The sequence below is a fragment of the Oncorhynchus tshawytscha genome, linkage group LG20 (genome assembly GCF_018296145.1).
Source record: "Oncorhynchus tshawytscha isolate Ot180627B linkage group LG20, Otsh_v2.0, whole genome shotgun sequence".
Taxonomy (NCBI): domain Eukaryota; kingdom Metazoa; phylum Chordata; class Actinopteri; order Salmoniformes; family Salmonidae; genus Oncorhynchus; species Oncorhynchus tshawytscha.
This window is the reverse complement of record NC_056448.1, coordinates 22,070,288-22,089,757: the sequence shown is the minus strand read 5'-3', so window position 1 is coordinate 22,089,757 and position 19,470 is coordinate 22,070,288. Positions and strand designations below refer to the sequence as shown.

At 50.6% G+C, this 19,470-nt stretch overlaps 1 protein-coding gene across 5 annotated transcripts in view; it reads left to right on the top strand.

The window, feature by feature from the left end:
* LOC112241878 (mediator of RNA polymerase II transcription subunit 13-like) overlaps positions 1-19,470 on the top strand; it is a 127,449-nt gene that overhangs the window by 50,679 nt on the left and 57,300 nt on the right. For all 5 annotated transcript variants that reach the window (XM_042302345.1, XM_042302346.1, XM_042302344.1 and 2 more), the window contains exons 3-4: positions 18,578-18,662; positions 19,286-19,369. In XM_042302345.1, the coding sequence (XP_042158279.1) occupies positions 18,578-18,662; positions 19,286-19,369 (169 nt within the window). The remainder of the gene's footprint in view (positions 1-18,577; positions 18,663-19,285; positions 19,370-19,470) is intronic.

Genomic DNA, 19,470 nt, shown 5'->3' with positions numbered 1-19,470 from the left:
ATGATCATGGCAGCATGGATGGTGAAATGAATAAAATAACATTAGCTCTTGTTAGGGGGACTCCATAGATCTCCCAGTCAGAGTTGAAGACACCGGGCCCCTGTGGGCCCCTAAGGGGCTCTCAGACAGCCTTATAACACATCTTCCTGGTAAAATGTGTGTGTGTGAGAGAGGGAGGTGTGATGTGGAAGACCCATCGGTTTGTATTTGATGGGTCTTTCCTCTTGCCTGATAGGTCTCCCAAAGCCAGCTTTTATGCCCAAAAGACAAGCACATGTTCGACAAACCTCTTGTTCCTCCATGCTGCTTGTTTGATCAGAGACAGCAGCCACCCCCTTCACCCTCAGCGCTGATCCCTGTTCAGGAGGGCAGAGCCAGGGGTTGTGTGTAATGTGACTCCCCCAGGTCCAGAATGGTGGCGTGTGGCTCTGAGTAGCGGGAGGGAACAGACCCCCTCCATTTCTCCTCTCCACCGCCTGACTGACTCACTCACACAACTATGTAAGAGCTCTGGCTCTCTCCCCTAATTGACTCCAGATTTCCCCCTCTTTTCCCTCCTTTTCCTCCTCCTCCTCTGTCCGTCCTCCTTTACTCTGGGTCTCTGTGTATGATGTGTGTGTGTGTGTGTGTGCAGGATCTTTGTCTGGGGCGCCCACCCTATCCTTCTGTAGGCTTCAAAGGCAGGGTGAGTGAGTGGGGAGAGAGAGAGAGAGAGAGAGGGGAGGGGAGGGGAGGGCGCTGGTATTTCCATGTGTCGTGAAAGGTCTTGACTGTGGGCCGAGCCTGACAGATGAGACAACCCTTGTAGTGGCGGAACGGTACAGAACAGAATGGAACAATCCCTTCCATTTTCCTGGAACTCCCCTCTGGTACCTCCTTAAGTAATCTCCTTATGCTGTTTCCTCCTAGGTCGGAACCAGAAAACGTCCATCTGAATGATTCCTATCAAAAAGATGTTGTTTATAATAAAACTATTTAGCGAGCCTCAATAGCTACATAACTTTTTGGGAATGACAGCAGAGCTGTGGGTTATCCCATTTCAGGAGAACTTTTAGAAAAGTTAAGAACTTCTACATCAAACTCAAAACATGGTAGAGGAAAGTTTTTTTTACATTGAAGCGGGCAGCGTTGTGGAGTGTCACAGAAACGTTCCGACAAGGAGGAGGAGGAAGAAGAGAGAGAGAGGCAGTTGTTGCACAATGCTTTTGAGAAAAGCTGCAACAAGCAACAAGCTGGGGGACAAGCCAGAAAGAACAGATGCTGCTAGCCTGTTTCTGTGGAGGGAAAGGAGGAGAGGGGGAGAGAAAGCGAGACAGAGAAAGAGAGCGAGATAGAGATATGAGAGGGCAACTCTTGCTGGGGGGTCCTATGCTGTTGCAGCTGCACCTCTATGTCTGTTGTGCTGATGTCAGAGACGGGGGGCTGGAGGGGTGTGTGTAGTGTAGTGTGTGTGTGTGGTGGGGGGTTGAGGTGTTGCTGAAGGATGCCCCCTGACCCCTGAGGGGGTGGGCCTCAGCTCCCCCCTGTCTTGAACCCTGTGACATGTGAGGGGCCGTGGGCAGAGTGTCCGCCACCCCAGTCATCTGGACAGTCAATACCGTCAAACTGCCCTTCATCTCCGCACAGAACTAGTTAATCAATCAATCGTATTTATTAAGCCCTTTTTTACATCAGCCGATGTCACAAAGTGCTGTACAGAAACCCAGCCTGAAACCCCAAACAGCAAGCAATGCAGGTGTAGAAGCCGTCCAATATGCGTCATTAGTACTCCAAATGCTCCCATCGGAACCAAACACACGTGTTATTGGTGTTTTGAAGGAGCTGCGTCTGAGCTAAAGAGAGAGGGAGAGAAATAAAAGATAAAGAGAGATAGTGAGTGTCTTCGTTTGCCAAGACGCTGGGGGAAAGCCGGGCGAGAGCTCAAATCCCCAGTTAATTCCCGTTGAAAATGAAAAAGCAAAGTGGTGGATTCTGGAGGCCCAACGGATCTCAGTGACGTTGTCGTCATCAGCGCTCCTGGCCGTGTGCCAGCAGCCACTGCTTTCTCACCCTCTCTCTGTCAGGGGAGCGGCGCTCTGTTTGTTCTGCACTCAATTGTTTGCTGGTTTAGGCCTTGCTGCTGTTGAGCTCAGTGTTTAAGAGCTGGTGGATCGCACACCGGAGTGTAGTGGGAGTTCTTCTCATCTTCTTCTCTCTGCCTCTCCTCCTCTCCCTCCGTCTACAGGGCCATCCAGAACCAGAACCCCCCCCCACATCTTTTGGCCAGCTTTGTCTCCTTTTTTAAGCAGTTGTCTAGTGCTTGTTACATCACTGGGCTGTAGTGTAGCCAGTGACCCTGGGCCGCTGCTAGAGAGATATACAGTCACCACATACATGTTGGTGTCCTGCCTCTATAGTGTTCCAACACTGTTCACCACTTTGGAATTTAAAGCCATGGACCCTATTGTGATGCTAAACCCAACCCTAACTAGTAGTACATATCGCCATGTCTTTTTATAATCTCATGTAACTGACAAGTTAGTCAGTACCAAGTTAGTCAGTACCAAGTTAGTCAGTACCAAGTTAGTCCGTACAGGCTCAAATAGACATGACGTGTGGATTAAATGTCATGTACAACCAGAAATGAGAGATCCTACTCTGCTTCATTTTATCTGCTTGAAACCTCAGTGGTCACACATCGTCAGAGCTTAACATCCGTTAAGTTAGGAGATGTTGAGCATCCAATGAGATTATTATACAGAGCTGCATCTTCTCCATGAAGTCAAAACCCCTGCATGGGTCTTTATCCCAGGGATGTGATCAGAGAACATTACACACCTGCCAGTATGCATTGTCTGCTTACATGTGGGAACTCTAGATACTCCCTCCACTCACACACTCACACACACACTGTGGCGCGGTGTGTACTGCCCCATTACCCTTCCTGGTAATCTGCTCTAATGGCGTTGTCGGCCCATTAGTGAATGAGGGGTCTCACACTGACACGCCCACCCATGAGATATGAGCCTCTTCATTTTCTCTCTCTCTCTCTCTCTCTCTCTCTCTCTCTCTCTCTCTCTCTCTCTCTCTCTCCACCTGCATCTGTTTAGACCTACAGTAGTGTAAGGCAGGTCATTAATAAAGCTGCTGTGTGTCTTGCACACTCACGCACCCACACACACACACACACCCACATGTGCGCATGCACGTCTATGCCCAGCCAGAGACAGACAGACACACCTCCAGACGCTGGCTTTATCGATCCAAGAAAAATGAGTGCAGGAGAGAAGAGAGACAGAGAGCACACCTCCCCAATCCCCACCTCCCTTTTCCCTTTGCTCTAGGAAACTGCCTAATAGTGGTCTCTCTCTATCTCTGTCTCTCTCTCTCTCTCTGTCTGTCTCTCTCTCTCTCTCTCTCGCTCTGTCTCTCTCTCTGTCTGTCTCTCTCTGTTTTTCTCTCTCTCTCTGATCAATAGCATCTTTGTGTGTAGTAGTCTGTGACCAGTGGACACTCCCCCTAGTGACGGTGTTTAGCTAATGCAGTCAGACAGGCTGGGCCAGGCAAGGAGGGGGAGAGGAAGATAGAGTCGGAGATTGAGGACAGAGGGGCAGGAGGTAGAGGTAGAGAAATAGGAAGAGGGAAAGAGTGGAAGGGGGAAGATGGATGCAATGGTAGAGGGGAAGGGAGAAAAGAGAGAGCGATCGAGGAAGAGAGAAAGAGAGAGCGACAGAGTGTGAGAGAGACACAGAAAGAGAGTGAGTGAGAGAGATGGTGAGAGATGCTGCGACCCAGTTCCATCACAGCTTATTTGTGTTTGAGCAGAGCAGCATTGTGGTGACAGGGGCGGGACATATGAAATAAACATGTGTTTGCACTGGAAGTGAAGCCATCACAAACTGTATCAGCGTGTATTCACTACACATAACACACACTCATATGTGTACACACACATGCATGCATGGATCAGTGGCATATCACAAGGTCTAAACAAGCCCCCCCATTGGGTGCTCACATGCTATTATACACATTTTGTAATGAGGCTGAGATTATTTAGCGCTTTTAAAGCGAATTTCCTGCAATTGTACACATATTGCCATGAACAGAGAGGAAATGTGTGGTTTTATAGCTAATCTCATGCTATTCTACACATTTTGCAATGAGGCTGAGATCATTTAGCATTTTTAAAGCTTATTTCCTGCAATTGTACACATATTGCCATGAACAGAGAGAAAATGTGTGGTTTTATAGCTAATCTCATGCTATTCTACACCTTTTGCAATGAGGCTGAAATGTAGCTGTTTAAGTCACTTAAGGACAAATTCTTATTTACAATGACGGCCTACTGCGGATTCTGCACATTTTGCCATGGGTTAGAGAGAAAAATTAGCAGTTTCATAGCTAATCTCATGCTATTCTACACATTTTGCAAAGAGGAAGAGAGAATGTTGCATATTTAAATACCTTTCCTGCAATTCTACTCAAATGGTGATGTGGCAGAGAGAAAAATGTGTTGTATAGTTCATCTTCTGCTTTTCTACACATATTGGCATTGAGGAGTACACCACATCAGTCACTGGCTTCATCAATAAGTACATCAATGACGTCGTCCCCACAGTGACTGCACGCACATACCCCTACCAGAATCCATGGATTACAGGCAACAGTCGCACTGAGCTAAAGGGTCGAGCTGCCGCTTTCAAGGAGCGGAACTCTAACCTGCAAGCTTATAAGAAATCCCGCTATGCCCTCCGACGAACCATCAAACAGGCAAAGAGTCAATACAGGGCTAAGATTGAATCGTACTACACTGGCTCTGACATACGTCGGATGGGGCAGGGCTTGCAAACTATTACAGACTACAAAGGGAAGCACAGCCAAGAGCCGCCCAGTGACACGAGCCTACTAGACGAGCTAAATAACTTCTATGCTCGCTTTGAGGCAAGTAACACTCAAACATGCATGAGAGCATCAGCTGTTCCAGGCGACTGTGTGATCACTCTCTCCGCAGCCGATGTGAGTAAGACCTTTAAACAGGTCAACATTCACAAGGCCGCAGGGCCAGACGGATTACCAGGACGTGTACTCAGAGCATGTGATGACCAACTGACAAGAGTCCTCACTGACGTTTTTAACGTCTCCCTGTCTGAGTCTTTAATACCAACATGTTTCAAGCAAAACACCATAGTCCCTGTGCCCAGGAACACTAAGGTAACCTGCCTAAATGACCACCGACTCGTAGCACTCATGTTTGTAGCCATGAAATGCTTTGAAAGGCTGGCCATGGCTCACATCAACATCATCATCCCAGAAATCCGAGACACACACCAATTTACATACCACCCCAACAAATCCACAGATGACGCAATCTCCATTGCAGTCCACACTGCCCTTTACCACCTTCACAAAAGGAACACCTATGTGAGAATGCTATTCACTGACTACAGCCCAGCGTTCAACACCGTAGTGCCCTCAAAGCTCATCACTAAGTTAAGGATCCTGGGACTAAACACCTCCCTCTGCAACTGGATCCTGGACTTCCTGACGAGCCGCCCCCAGGTGGTAAGGGTAGGTAACAACACATCTGTCACGCTGATCCTCAACACGGGGGCCCCTCAGGGGTGCGTGCTCAGTCCCCTCCTGTACTCCCTGTTCACTCATGACTGCACGGCCAGGCAGAACTCCAACACCATCATTAAGTTTGATCACCGACAACGATGAGACATCATATAGGGAGGAGGTCAGAGACCTGAACGTGTGGTGCAAGGACAACAACCTCTCCCTCAATGTGAGCAAGACAAAGGAGATGATTGTGGACTACAGAAAAAGGAGGACCGAGCACGCCCCCATTCTCATCGACGGGGCTGTAGTGGAGCAGGTTGAGAGCTTCAAGTTCCTTGGCGTCCACATCACCAACAAACTATCATTTTCCAAGCACAACGAGACAGTCGTGAAGAGGGCACGACAAAACCTATTCCCCCTCAGGAGACTGAAAAAATTTGGCATGGGTCCTCAGATCCTCAAAAGGTTTTACAGCTGCATGATTGAGAGCATCCTGACTGGCATCACTGCCTGGTATAGCAACTGCTCAGCCTCCGACCACAAGGCACTACAGAGGGTAGTGCGTACGGCCCAGTACATCAACGGGGCCAAGCTTCCTGCCATCTAGGATCTCTATACCAGGCGGTGTCAGAGGAAGTCCCTAAAAATTGTCAAAGACTCCAGCCATCCTAGTCATAGACTGTTCTCTTTCTACCACACGTCAAGCGGTACTGGAGCATCATGTCTAGGTCAAAGAGGCTTCTAAACATCCATAAGACTCGTAAACATATAATCAAATGGCTACCCAGACTATTTGCATTGTCCCCCCCTGTTACGGCTTTCTTCCGTCGAAGGAGAGTCGGACCAAAATGCAGCGTGGTTAAATCGAGACATCTTTAATGACGATAAATACGAAACATACAAAAACAACAAACGGAAATGTGAAAACCTAATACAGCCTGTCTGGTGACAACTAACACAGAGACAGGAACAATCACCCACAAAACACACAGTGAAACCCAGGCTACCTAAATATGGTTCCCAATCAGAGACAACGAGAATCACCTGACTCTGATTGAGAACCGCCTCAGGCAGCCATAGACTATGCTAGACACCCCTACTCAGCCACAATCCCAAATACCTACTAAAACCCCAATACCAAAACACAACACAAAATAAACCCATGTCACACCCTGGCCTGAACCAAATAAAATATTAAACACAAAATACTAAGACCAGGGCGTGACAGAACCCCCCCCCAAGGTGCGGACTCCCGGCCCCACACTAAAACCCATAGGGGAGGGTCCGGGTGGGCGTCTGTCCACGGTGGCGGCTCCGGCTCGGGACGTGGACCCCACTCCAACCAAGTCTTAGTCCCCTGTAACGCGTCCTTTGATTGGTGACCCTCGCCGCCGACCTAGGCCTAATAACCCTCACCAAGGACCCCACTGGACTGAGGGGCAGCTCGGGACTGAGGTAGAAGCTCGGGACTGAGGGGAAGCTCGGACTGAGGGGACTGAGGGAAGCTCGGGACTGAGGGGAAGCTCGGGACTGAGGGGAAGCTCGGGACTGAGGGGAGGGATAGCTCGGGACTGAGGGATAGCTCAGCACTGAGGGCAAGCTCAGCACTGAGGGGAAGCTCAGCACTGAGGGGAAGCTCAGCACTGAGAGGATGCCTAGTACCGAGAGGAAGCCCAGTACTGAGAGGAAACTCAGGCAGGTAGTAGGCTCTGGCAGATCCTGGCTAGCTGGTGGTTCTGGCAGATCCTGGCTGACTGGCGGATCCTGGCTAGCTGGTGGTTCTGGCAGATCCTGGCTGACTGGCGGATCCTGGCTGACTGGCGGATCTGGAAGATCATGGCTGACTGGCGGATCCTGGCTGACTGGCGGATCTGGAAGATCCTGGCTGACTGGTGGATCCTGGCTGACTGGCGGATCTGGCTGCTCCATGCAGACTGGCAGCTCTGGCAGCTCCATGCAGACTTGCAGCTCTGGCTGCTCCCTGCAGACTGGCAGCTCTGGCTGCTCCCTGCAGACTGGCAGCTCTGGCTGCTCCCTGCAGACTGGCAGCACTGGCTGCTCCATGCAGACTGGCAGCTCTGGCTGCTCCATGCAGACTGGCAGCTCTGGCTGCTCCATGCAGACTGGCAGCTCTGGCTGCTCCATGCAGACTGGCAGCTCTGGCTGCTCCATGCAGGCTGGCAGCTCTGGCTGCTCCATGCAGACTGGCAGCTCTGGCTGCTCCATGCAGGCTGGCAGGTCTGGCTGCGCTGAACAGGCAGGAGACTCTGGCAGCGCTGGAGAGGAGGAAGGCTCTGGCAGCGCTAAACAGGCGGGAGACTCCGACAGCGCTGGAGAGGAGGAAGACTCTGATAGCGCTAGACAGGCGGGAGACTCCGGCAGCGCTGTAGAGGAGGAAGGCTCTGATTGCGCTGAACAGGCGGGAGACTCCGGTAGCGCTGGAGAGGAGGAAGACTCTGATAGTGCTAGACAGGCGGGAGACTCCGGCAGCGCTGTAGAGGAGGAAGGCTCTGGCAGCGCTAAACAGGCGGGAGACTCCGACAGCGCTGGAGAGGAGGAAGGCTCTGGCAGCGCTGAACAGGCGATGCGCACTGAAAGCCTGGTGCGTGGTGCTGGCACTGGGTAGAGGACATGCACAGGAAGCCTGGTGCGGGGAGCTGCCACCGGAGGACTGGTGTGTGGAGGTGGCACTGGATAGACCGGACCGTGCAGGCGCACTGGAGCTCTTGAGCACCGAGCCTGCCCAACCTTACCTGGCTCGATGCTCACTCTAGCCCGGCCAATACGAAGAGCTGGTATGTACCGCACCGGGCTATGCACCCGCACTGGAGACACTGTGCGCTCCACAGCATAACACGGTGCTTGCCCGGTCTCTTTAGCCACCCGGTAAGCACAGGAAGTTAGCGCAGGTCTCCTACCTGGCGTAGCCATACTCCCTGTGAGCCCCCCCCAATACATTTTTGGGGCTGACTCTCGGGCTTCCACCCGCGTCGCCGTGCTGCCTCTTCATACCAGCGCCTCTCCGCTTTCGCCGCCTCCAGTTCTTCTTTGGGGCGTCGATATTCACCAGGCTGTGCCCAGGGTCCTTTTCCGTCCAATATTTCCTCCCAAGTCCAGAAGTCCTTTGATCGCTGCTCCTCACGATAAACAGGGAGAGTTGGCTCAGGCCTGAACCCTGACTCTGCCACACTCTCCCTGAGCCCCCCCCAAGACATTTTTGGGGCTGACTTTCGGGTTTCCTTGCCAACCGTGTTCCCTCATATCGTCGGCTCCTATCTCCGGCTGCCTCTGCTCTCCTAAGTGCCTCCACCTGTTCCCATGGGAGGCGATCTCTTCCGGCCAGTATCTCCTCCCAAGTGTAACAACCTTTGCCATCCAAAACGTCTTCCCATGTCCATTCCTCCTTTCGCTGCTTCTGCTGTCGCTGCCTGTCACCACGCTGCTTGATCCAGTTGTGGTGGGTGATTCTGTTACGGCTTTCTTCCGTCGAAGGAGAGTCGGACCAAAATGCAGCGTGGTTAAATCGAGACATCTTTAATGACGATAAATACGAAACATACAAAAACAACAAACGGAAATGTGAAAACCTAATACAGCCTGTCTTTTTTTTTTTTGGTTAATAATATACGTCTTTAATAAAGATGAACACGAACAATACAAAACAACAAACGGAACGTGAAAACCTATACAGCCTATTTTTTTTATATTTTTTATAAAAAATAATTTATTATCTTCAATACCATTCATTCTTTACAACTAATAATTTTCATACATACTCAAATAATGGTATTTAAATTTAACTAATTTAACTAAACAAAAACCCCAAACAAAACCTCAGGGGAGCATCTTCCCTCCCCGTCACCCTACAAACTACCTTTCCCTATCTCCCCGTCCCTAATCTATCCCCTTACCAATCTAAATGACACCCAGCCCTAAACCCCCCTTCCACCTCTCCCGAGCAGCATGCTGCCCCCACTTCCTCTCCTCCCTCTTCATCCTCCCCTCAAATCTCCTTCCACCCTCCTCACTATCCCTTCCACCCCAATCTCCCTGTCTTCACCATGTTCTGCCTGGCTTCCCACAGCCCCCGTTTAAAGAGACTCATGAGAAGTCAGAGCAGAAACCAGTCCCTATCCGTCCCTCTCGCTCTCCCTACACCTCTCTCTAACCTGGCCCACGTCAATACAAAATCCCCCCTTACCAAACCTAACAACACCCGTGCCCTAGCCCATACTGCTCCGGCAAAGGCACAGTCCAAAAAGACATGGCGCACAGTCTCCTCCCTGCCACAAGAGGATCTTGGACAGGTGGGGGATTGCACCAAACTATACCGGTACATGATGGAATGTACCGGCAAGCACTTATGGAGGCTCAACCAATTCAGGTCCTTGAGCCTGTTGTCCAGACCCCGCGCCTGCACTCCCTCCCAGACCACTTCCGAGATGCCCACTACAGGCGCCGGACTCCCTGCCTTTCTGACCTCCTCGTACAGGTGCCTGTGATCTAAACCTACTCGGGCAACTTCAACCTCAGGGTGTGCACGCAGCCACTTGGCCGCATGACCAAAGTGCCACGGCAGCTGTTCCGCCCGAGGACCCGTGTTAGACCACACCATTACGCTTCTCGCCTGATACGAGAAGAACACCTGCAGGAGGTAACCGGACGGGTGTATCACTGGATGAGCAAGCTCCGATAACAAGAAAGAAACAAAAATTGCGTCCAGCTTGAGGGGGAAATGTGGTACCCCCCTACCTCCCTCCCCGATGGGACAGAGCATGCGTGCCCTGGCGACCCACTCGCACCTGCCACTCCACATGAACTGAAACACAAGCCTCACTAGAGGCCTCCTCAGACAAGCCGGCAATGGGTAGATGTACGCCAAATACAAAAGAGACGGCAACACATCCACCTTTTGGTCCAGGACTTTTCCCATAAAAGACAAATACCTAGCCTTCCACATTGCTAGCTTCCTCTTTACCACTGCGATACGCATGTTCCAGTTTAGCGTCGCTGAGCCGGAGGTCTCAAAATGGACCCCGAGAATCCTCAGGGCCCCCTCACAGAGAGATAACCCCCCGGGCACATCCGTTCTACCGCGCCATCTTCCGAAAAACTTGATGGAAGACTTTGCATGGTTCAGAAGTGCTCCCGACGCTCGGGTGAAATCCCCAAAGATGGCAAGGGACCTTGTCAGGCACGAGTCCTTGCACAGCAGCAAGGAAGTGTCGTCGGCGTACTGCGTCATCTTAACACGCAGCCCACCACTTCCAGGGATCAACAAGCCTTCCACCCCTGTGTCTGCCCTAATGGCAGCCCCCAGAGGCTCCATGTACAGAACGAAGAGGAGAGCCGAGAGTGGGCACCCCTGCCTGACCCCAGACGAGAGGTCAAAAACGTCACCCAAGTGACTATTTATACTAACTCGGCACCCCGCTCCGAGATATAATGTACGAATCCATCCTATGAACTTCTCCCCAAATCATAATCAACCTAACACTCTGAATAAAAAGGATCTATTCACGCGATCAAAGGCTTTCGCCTGATCTAGCGCTGCTACCATTAAAGGCAGTCCTCTATCTTCAACCCAAGCGATGGAGTCCCTGATTACCTGTAGGTTCCATCTAATAGAGCGGCCCTCTACCCCGCACGTCTGATCCTCATGGACGACGTAGGGAAGGGCTGTGCGCAACCGGTCTGCTAAAACCTTTGCAAGTAGCTTGTAATCTACACACAGCATGATCAACGGCCGCCAGTTGCCAAGGTCTGTTACTTCCCCCTTCTTATATAAAAGTGACAGCACACCAACAGCCATTGATCCCCCCCGGGACCCCCGTCTCAAGGATGACCTTCAAGACTTCGAGGACCACTGGTCCAAGTATACCCCAAAACATGAGATAAAACTCAGCCGGCAGCCCATCCATCCCAGGCACCTTCCCTTTTCCCATCCTTCTAAGAGCGCTCTCAACCTCTTCTAGTGAGATCTGGGCCTCCATCACTTCTCTAATGTCCTCCGGCAACCGCCTGGACAAGTGTTCTAAAAACACATTTCCCTGCTCTACATCTATTTCCCTTTCCTTAAATAAACCTTGGAAATGATCAGTTGTCACCCTGACCATATCCTCTGGTCCTCTAACTATACTACCATTTTCTTCCCTAACGCCATGCATTACCTTTCTACTCTGTCTGGCCCTAACCGACTTAAAGAACATAGCGGAACAAGTCTCATTGTGTTCTAGAAAGCCACTATGCGCACGCTCCAGGAAAGCTCGAGCCTTCCGCTCCTGCAACTCCCTGAGCTGCGCCTTTAGGGTTGCGGATCTCTCCCAGTCAAATGACCTGCCGAGGTTGCCTGCCTCATACTCGAGTTCAATTAACCTTTGGATACGATCCACCTCCCTCCTCTCCTCCCTTTTTTTCCTCTTGCAATACCCTATTATAAAAGCCCTAATCCTCACCTTAACTAATTCCCACCACTCTAACACCCCCTCGCACATAGACCGGAGGCCTTCAAGCCTCCAAAAGAAACCATAAAACCCGTCAACAAAAGCCTGCTCCTCCAGCACATCCCGATCTAACTTCCAGTACCCCCTACCAAAGAGGCAGACTGGCGACCCCACCTGCAGGAGCACCCCGTCGTGATCCGAAAAGAAAACAGGCAACAGCCGCCCGGACAACTTACCCAAAGATCTGGGTACAAAAATATAGTCGAGCCTCCGCTCAACCCCCCTGGAGTTGCGCCATGTAGGACCGGCCATTTTCGGAGTAGTGTGCAGACCACCATCAACCAGACCATGGCAAGCCATTAGCCTGGTAATGGCGCCTGCACTGCTATCCCCCCCCTATTCCTAAATCTGTATTAAAATCCCCCTATCACTAATTTCCTATTTGTGACACACAGGGGCGTCAGACAGTCCACCATCTCCCTCCTGTCTGCCACCACCTGTGGCCCATACACCACCACTAATCTAAATTTACAATCCCTTATCATGACATCCACCCCTATAACCCTCCCCTGCATTACCACAAAAGAATCCTCCACTTTTACCTCCCTGTGCCCACACAAAATCCCTACCCCGATGAGTGCACCCCCAAAACCCCAAACCGACTCCCCCTTGTCCCACTCCCTCTTAAACTTACTAACATCCCCTCCATCCCTCAGGTGAACCTCCTGTAAAAAACAAAAATCAAACCCCACACCCTCCAAATAACTAAAAACCACCCTCCTCTTAACAAAATCCCTTAAACCCCTTACATTTAAACTAACAAAAGTAAAAATAGACCCCATGAAAAAATAAAATTCAAACATGTAATACACTCAAATTCTAAACCCAGACAAAAAAAAAAAAAAAAAAACAGGAGACTCACCCGATGCTCCCCTGCTCCATATCTACCGGTGAGAACACCATCTGTACTCCCGACATCCCCCCCTCTTCCTCCATCTCACCAACCCAGGATGCAGGAATAGTGTTTGGCTCCGGGGAGCCCTGCACCCTGGGTCTACTCCCACACTCCTCCCCCTCCCCAGTGCTGCAGCTGGTTTGGAAAAAAAAACGGGGAGGCTGAGTCCCCAAACAAAAAACTCCCCACCTCCTCCTGTACCCAGTCCTGAGTCTTGTTAGGTGTGTCCCCACACCTGGGTTTCTCCCACCCCCATCACTCTCTTGGCCATCCCCTCCCTCTCACTGTCGGCCAATCGCACCCTCCTCTTCATTCTCTTCTTTGGTGATGGCGGCAGTGGAGAGATACCACCCTCCCCCCCCCGCCAGCTCCTCCACCATACCCCTCATCTCTTCCACCAGGGCACTTTCCCCCCAGTCCACTTGCTCTTCCACCATCTCCTTCTCCAACACTCCTCCCTCGCTTTCTTCTCTCTCATGCTCCTCCACTCGGTTGCCTTCTTCCGCAGCTTTTCCTGGTTCTCCTACTCCCGTGCCTTCTGTTTCCTTCTCTCTTCCATCCGCCGCTTCTTGCTCCTCCTCCTTCCTTGCGGCCTTCCCCTCTGGACCTGTACTCTGGTCATGAGGCGTGCTTCCTTCCCCTCCTCTTCTTCCCCCATCCCCCGCTCCTGCTCCCCCCAGCCGCAGACGCATATGACCTCTGACGAGCCGGGCACCCCGCCACAGGTGTGCTGACGAGCCACACCCGTGGCACGCCTTAGGCTTGTCACAATCCCTCGCCTCGTGTTCCTCGGATCCACAAAATCTGCATTTTCTTGTGCTGCACGAGGCGAATATGTGGCCGTAGGCCATACAGCGCCTGCAAAATGGGGGCTGACGTGCATAAAACAACGTCCCCCTGTCAGCCCCTAGGGAGAACATAGCAGGAGGATGGAGGTAGCCACCATGTCTCTTTGGGTCCTCCCTGAGGAGGGCCTGGAAGCCTCTCCTCCCATTCCAAAACCCAAGGGAGTCTTTGAGGTGCCTTGCTGAGGAGACGTTATCCATGTATCTCCCCAGAAAGGCCCTCACCTCTTCGTCCTTAACGTAAGGGTTGTAAATGTTGACAGTTACAACCCTAAAGTTGTTCTTCGCCAGGCTTGTTATTTCATAGTGGCTCATCGGCCTCTCACCTCCCACTGCTCTTGCCCTTCTCAGGAAATCATCGTGTTTCTCCTCTGTATATAGTGCCACGTCGTATGCTCCCCTCCAACAAGTTGCCTTGGAAACAAAACACGTCCTTCACCGTCAGCTTAAGAATCCCCATCAATATTATCCTTCCAAAAGTTTCCCGTCCTAAAGGCTCCAACTCCTTTTCCTTCCAAGCAAACCGAATCGTGTTGGCCAGCCCAATCCCAGGGACCGACCGTGTTGATGTATTTTGCACCATCTCCGCAAGGAGAATGGCTCACGTTCTCTTCTCTTCCAAAACAATGAAAGAAGAAAAACCAAAGTGACTGAGCCTATTTGGTGACAAATAACACAAAGACAGGAACAATCACCCACAAAACACACAGTGAAACCCAGGCTACCTAAATATGGTTCCCAATCAGAGACAACGAGAATCACCTGACTCTGATTGAGAACCGCCTCAGGCAGCCATAGACTATGCTAGACTCCCCTACTCAGCCACAATCCCAAATACCTACTAAAACCCCAATACCAAAACACAACACAAAATAAACCCATGTCACACCCTGGCCTGAACCAAATAAAATATTAAACACAAAATACTAAGACCAGGGCGTGACACCCCCCCCCCTACCATGCTGCTACTCTCTGTTATTATCTGTGCATAGTCACTTTAATAACTCTGCCTACATGTACATATTACCTCAATTACCTCGACACCGGTGCCCCCACCCATTGACTCTGTACCCGTATCCCCTGTTTATAGCCCCAATATTGTTATTTACTGCTGCTCCTTATTTAATTATTTGTTATTCTTATCTCTTACACATATTTCCATGGGGCAGATGAAAAAATAGCAGTTTTATAGCTAATCTCATGCTATTTTACACATTTTATAATGATGCCGAGAGAGTTTAGCATTTTTAGAGCAAATTTCCTGCAATTCTATTCATATTTGCATGGGGCAGAGAGAACATTAGCAGCTTTAATAGCTAATCTCATGCTATTCTGGGGCCGGGGGCGACATCCTTGTGGGGGCTGCGGGGGTTGTGTGGTACGCCAGTGGCCCAGATAGATGCACACACACAGACACACAAGTCCACACAATATGAATGAACCCATTCACACAGACAAGTTCACCCAGCATGATAACAAATACTTTTACACACAAAACAACTCATAGGTGCAAACAAAGTGGCACAGCTCTCATGCACATGCAATACGTGATATCACATTTTCAGTCAGTTCAGTTCACACCCACATCTTGAACACAAAGCATGCTTTTCCCTTTTCTCTCTCATTCTCCTTATCTGTGTCATCTGACACACGCACACACGCACACACACGCACACACACACACACACACACACACACACACACACACACACACACACTAAAATGGAGATAACCTTGACGGTTATCATCCACAGCTGAAGTTGTGAGGTGGTGCTCTGTCCACCTCTCAGGAGTCTGCCGAGGCCCTAATAAGGCCCTGCTGAGAGGTGCAGAGACGACACTCATCTAGATAAAGGTCTATACGTTTCACCTCACCACACTTCATCTCTCTAAGCACAGCAATCACTATTCCATGGTGGTGACTTGTTGCTATTCTGCAGCTGTTTGTCAAACATAAAGCCCCACAGGTCCCGTAAGGATTTGAATAGTTCAAAATGTCAGATCAGATTTCACACTCAAGTTTTTTTGTGTGTGCGTGTGCGTGCATGTGTGTGCGTGTGCGTGCATGTGTGTGCGTGTGTGTGCGTGTGTGTGCGTGCGTGTGCGTGCGTGTGTGTGCGTGTGCGTGCATGTGTGTGCGTGTGCGTGCATGTGTGTGCGTGCGTGTGCGTGCGTGTGTGTGTGTGTGTACAGTATACAAGAGGGAAATAGCCACACCGTGTGTTTAGGGCTTGATAAGGTGCAGCTCCAGCTCCTCGGTGACTACAATGTAAACAATAGCTGTAATGACTTTCACATGTTGTTGCTGCTGGGGAGCGGCAAGTGGAATTCCAGATTTGTCTGTTACATGTTGTAATCTTGGGAGAGCATCAGTTGATACCCTACACTCTGAGGAGTGACATTCTGCTGTTGTCAGTGCTTTAACCTACACCAGTCAGAGAGACATAAGCAATGAGGTGATCATATCAGTTCAGCTTTCTTTCTCCTGGCTCCCAGAGGTAGGGAGCTCATTGTGTGGCTGTGGCTGGATTTGGCTGGGAGGGGGGGGTCATGTCAAGCTTCCCCCCAGGCAGGGTGACTCAAACCTGGGTGAAAAGGGGTTGAGAAACCTGGGCGTGTTCCGTGGTGGTGGTGGTGGGTCGGGTAGAGTGAGTGAGAGAGAGAGAAGACAAGGGGGAAAGGAGGGAGGGGGGGAAGTGGTGGGATAGATAGATGAAGACGACTGGCGGTGGATTGGCAGTGTGGAAAAGGGATTTGAGAGAGAAAGGGGCGAGCTAATGAGCTGGATTTGCTGGAGACTTGGCATTCCGCTCATGGAGCACTCTTCCCTGTAGAATAGCTGGCTGGAACTGAGCTTCCTGTCTGAGCCCTGGAGCGGGAATGAATGAGGGAGGGGAGGGAGAGAGGGGAGGAAAGGGGGGTGGGGTGTTGGAAGGCAATAGAACAGAGGAAGAAGGAGCGGGTGGGAGGAGGGAGGCAGGTAGGGAGGGAGAGGGCGGGCAGCGGGCGGTGGTGGAATTGAATGCCGAGGAGCTGTGTTCTCACAGCCAGTGTTGCCATGGTTACCGGGGAATTCTGGCAAGTAGGGAAATTTCATTCACGTCAGTGTGAGGGAAGGGAGGGAAATATCAACAAAGCAAGAAAGAGAAAGATGGAAAAAAAGAAATACACAACTGAAAAAGAAAAAGAAAAAAGATCAACCTCTGTTGGTCCTCCACCCCTCCCCTGGGCTCTGTCCCCTCCCTCCCTCCCTCCCTCCCTCCCTCCCTCCCCCTCCCTCCCTCCCTCCCTCCCTCCCTCCCTCCCTCCCTCCCTCCCTCCCTCCCTCCCTCCCTCCCTCCCTCCCTCCCTCTGTGTACGCACCCGGTGCTTTTTGTTTGCCGCCACCCTGTAAGTAAACACAACACCCACTCACAAAGCTTCCTATCCCTCCCAATCGTTCTCCAGGTATGGTAGAGAACAAAGAACACTAGAGCTATCAGTAGCTGCTCCTCTTCTGGGAAGAAGTAATGAGGAGGGAGCCAGTAGTGGTAGGAATCAGATCCATCCACTACCCCACACAGGTCATCTGAGCTGGCTGCTGACATGGCAGGAACTGGAACTAAGCGCTGTCGACCTGACGACTCTCTTGTTTGCTGCTGGGCTGTCAGGACTGGCTTCTGCACGTGGTGCCGCCCCGCCCTGTCTCTCCTCTCCTTGTCTCTCCTCTCCTTGTCTCTCCTCTCCTGACTCCCTGTGCGGCCACAAACACACACACAAACACAAACACACAGACACTGTCTCTCCCAGCGCTGACTAAATGAAGCTGACAGGACCTGACAGCTGTATAGAGGCACAGGGAGCACACACACACACACCAGTGGAGGCTGCTGAAGGCAGGACGGCTCATAATAATGGCTGAAACGTGGTTTCCATGTGGTTGATACTACTCCATTGACTTCATTCCAGCCATTATTATGAACCGTCCTCCCGTTAGCAGCCTCCTCTGATGCACGCACATAATGTAAACATGCATGCTTGTAGTGGTACTTGTAGTTTCACCCACAGTTCCTCACAGTAGTCCTCATAGTTTATTCCACAGTGCCCCACAGTGGTTTCACCCACAGTTCCTCACAATGGTCCTTGTATTTTCTTCCACAGTTCCTCACAGTGGTCCTTGTATTTTCTTCCACAGTGCCCCACAGTGGTCCTTGTCGTTTCTTCCACAGTGCCCCACAGTGGTCCTTGTAGTTTCTTCCACAGTGCCCCACAGTGGTCCTTGTAGTTTCTTCCACAGTGCCCCACAGTGGTCCTTGTAGTTTCTTCCACAGTGCCCCACAGTGGTCCTTGTCGTTTCTTCCACAGTGCCCCACAGTGGTCCTTGTAGTTTCTTTCACTGTGCCCCACAGTGGTCCTTGTCGTTTCTTCCACAGTGCCCCACAGTGGTCCTTGTAGTTTCTTTCACTGTGCCCCACAGTGGTCCTTGTCGTTTCTTCCACAGTGCCCCACAGTGGTCCTTGTAGTTTCTTTCACTGTGCCCTACAGTGGTCCTTGTTGTTTCTTCCACAGTGTCCCACAGTGGTTTAACGTGTATGGAAGATAATGGTGAAGGGCTTCTGATGAGTCAGTCTGTGGATGGATGTACATGTAGATACTTGTCTGTGGGTAACGTTCATCTATAGTCTTAGAAGCTTCTTGTGCTGTTGGCATTGCAGTGTCCTGTGTGTCTTTGTGTACTGTGTTTGAGTGTATGAACTGTGTTGATCTCACTGTAACCATCAGTTGCTAACCCATCTTCACTTCCTGTATTCCAGTGGCTGAGGAGGGACAGTGGGAGTGTGGGCTGTCATACGAATGCCGGACCCTCCTGTTCAAGGCCATTCACAACCTGCTGGAGAGGTACAGTACAATGAGCTGCTTGGAAAACGCCTTGTGTCATATAGTCTGGATGTAAAGTATCACATAAAGTAAGCTGAATATTCCCAGTCTAGTTATTGGCTATTTCTGCTCATATAACAATTTCTTCTCCGACCAACTGGGGAAAGACAGCAAAGAATTCTGGCAAGAATACCAGACCACCGATGGCTAAAAGACTACAAGAGATAATCAAATTATAACCTGGAGTGAATCAATGACTCCAATAAACATTTCCCATCTGCTAAATGAACCAGGATATATTTGTTCTCAATTAAGTTAAACATCAATGATCATCATAAGGGGCAGGCTGAATGAACCGTATTACCTTGAGTCTACCTCCTCCTCTCTTCTAACTCTATACCTCTGCACTATATTGGATTGTCATGAAGCCTTCAATAGAACATGTATCTCAAGGAACTGTGTAACTCCATTGATGTGAGATGTATGAAAATACATGTATTATATTCTCTATTCTTCCCCGATTGGGTACATGTGTGACAATCTCTATGTAGAATGTCTGTGTCTATGTGCATGTATGTTTGTGTGTTAATGGTCCTTTACCTGTGTGTGTGTGATACAGTTGTTTAATGTCTCCCATCCCCCAGGTGTTTGTTGGACAAGGACTTTGTACGGATCGGGAAGTGGTTCGTCAAGCCATATAAGTTGGAGGAGAAGCCTCTGGCCACCAGGTGAGCTAACCATCCTTCTCAATCCCACACACAACCTCCTCACAGCATCCCCGCCACGTGGTTCTGACACGGTGATAACTAGCGTGGCGTTAAGGGAGTGT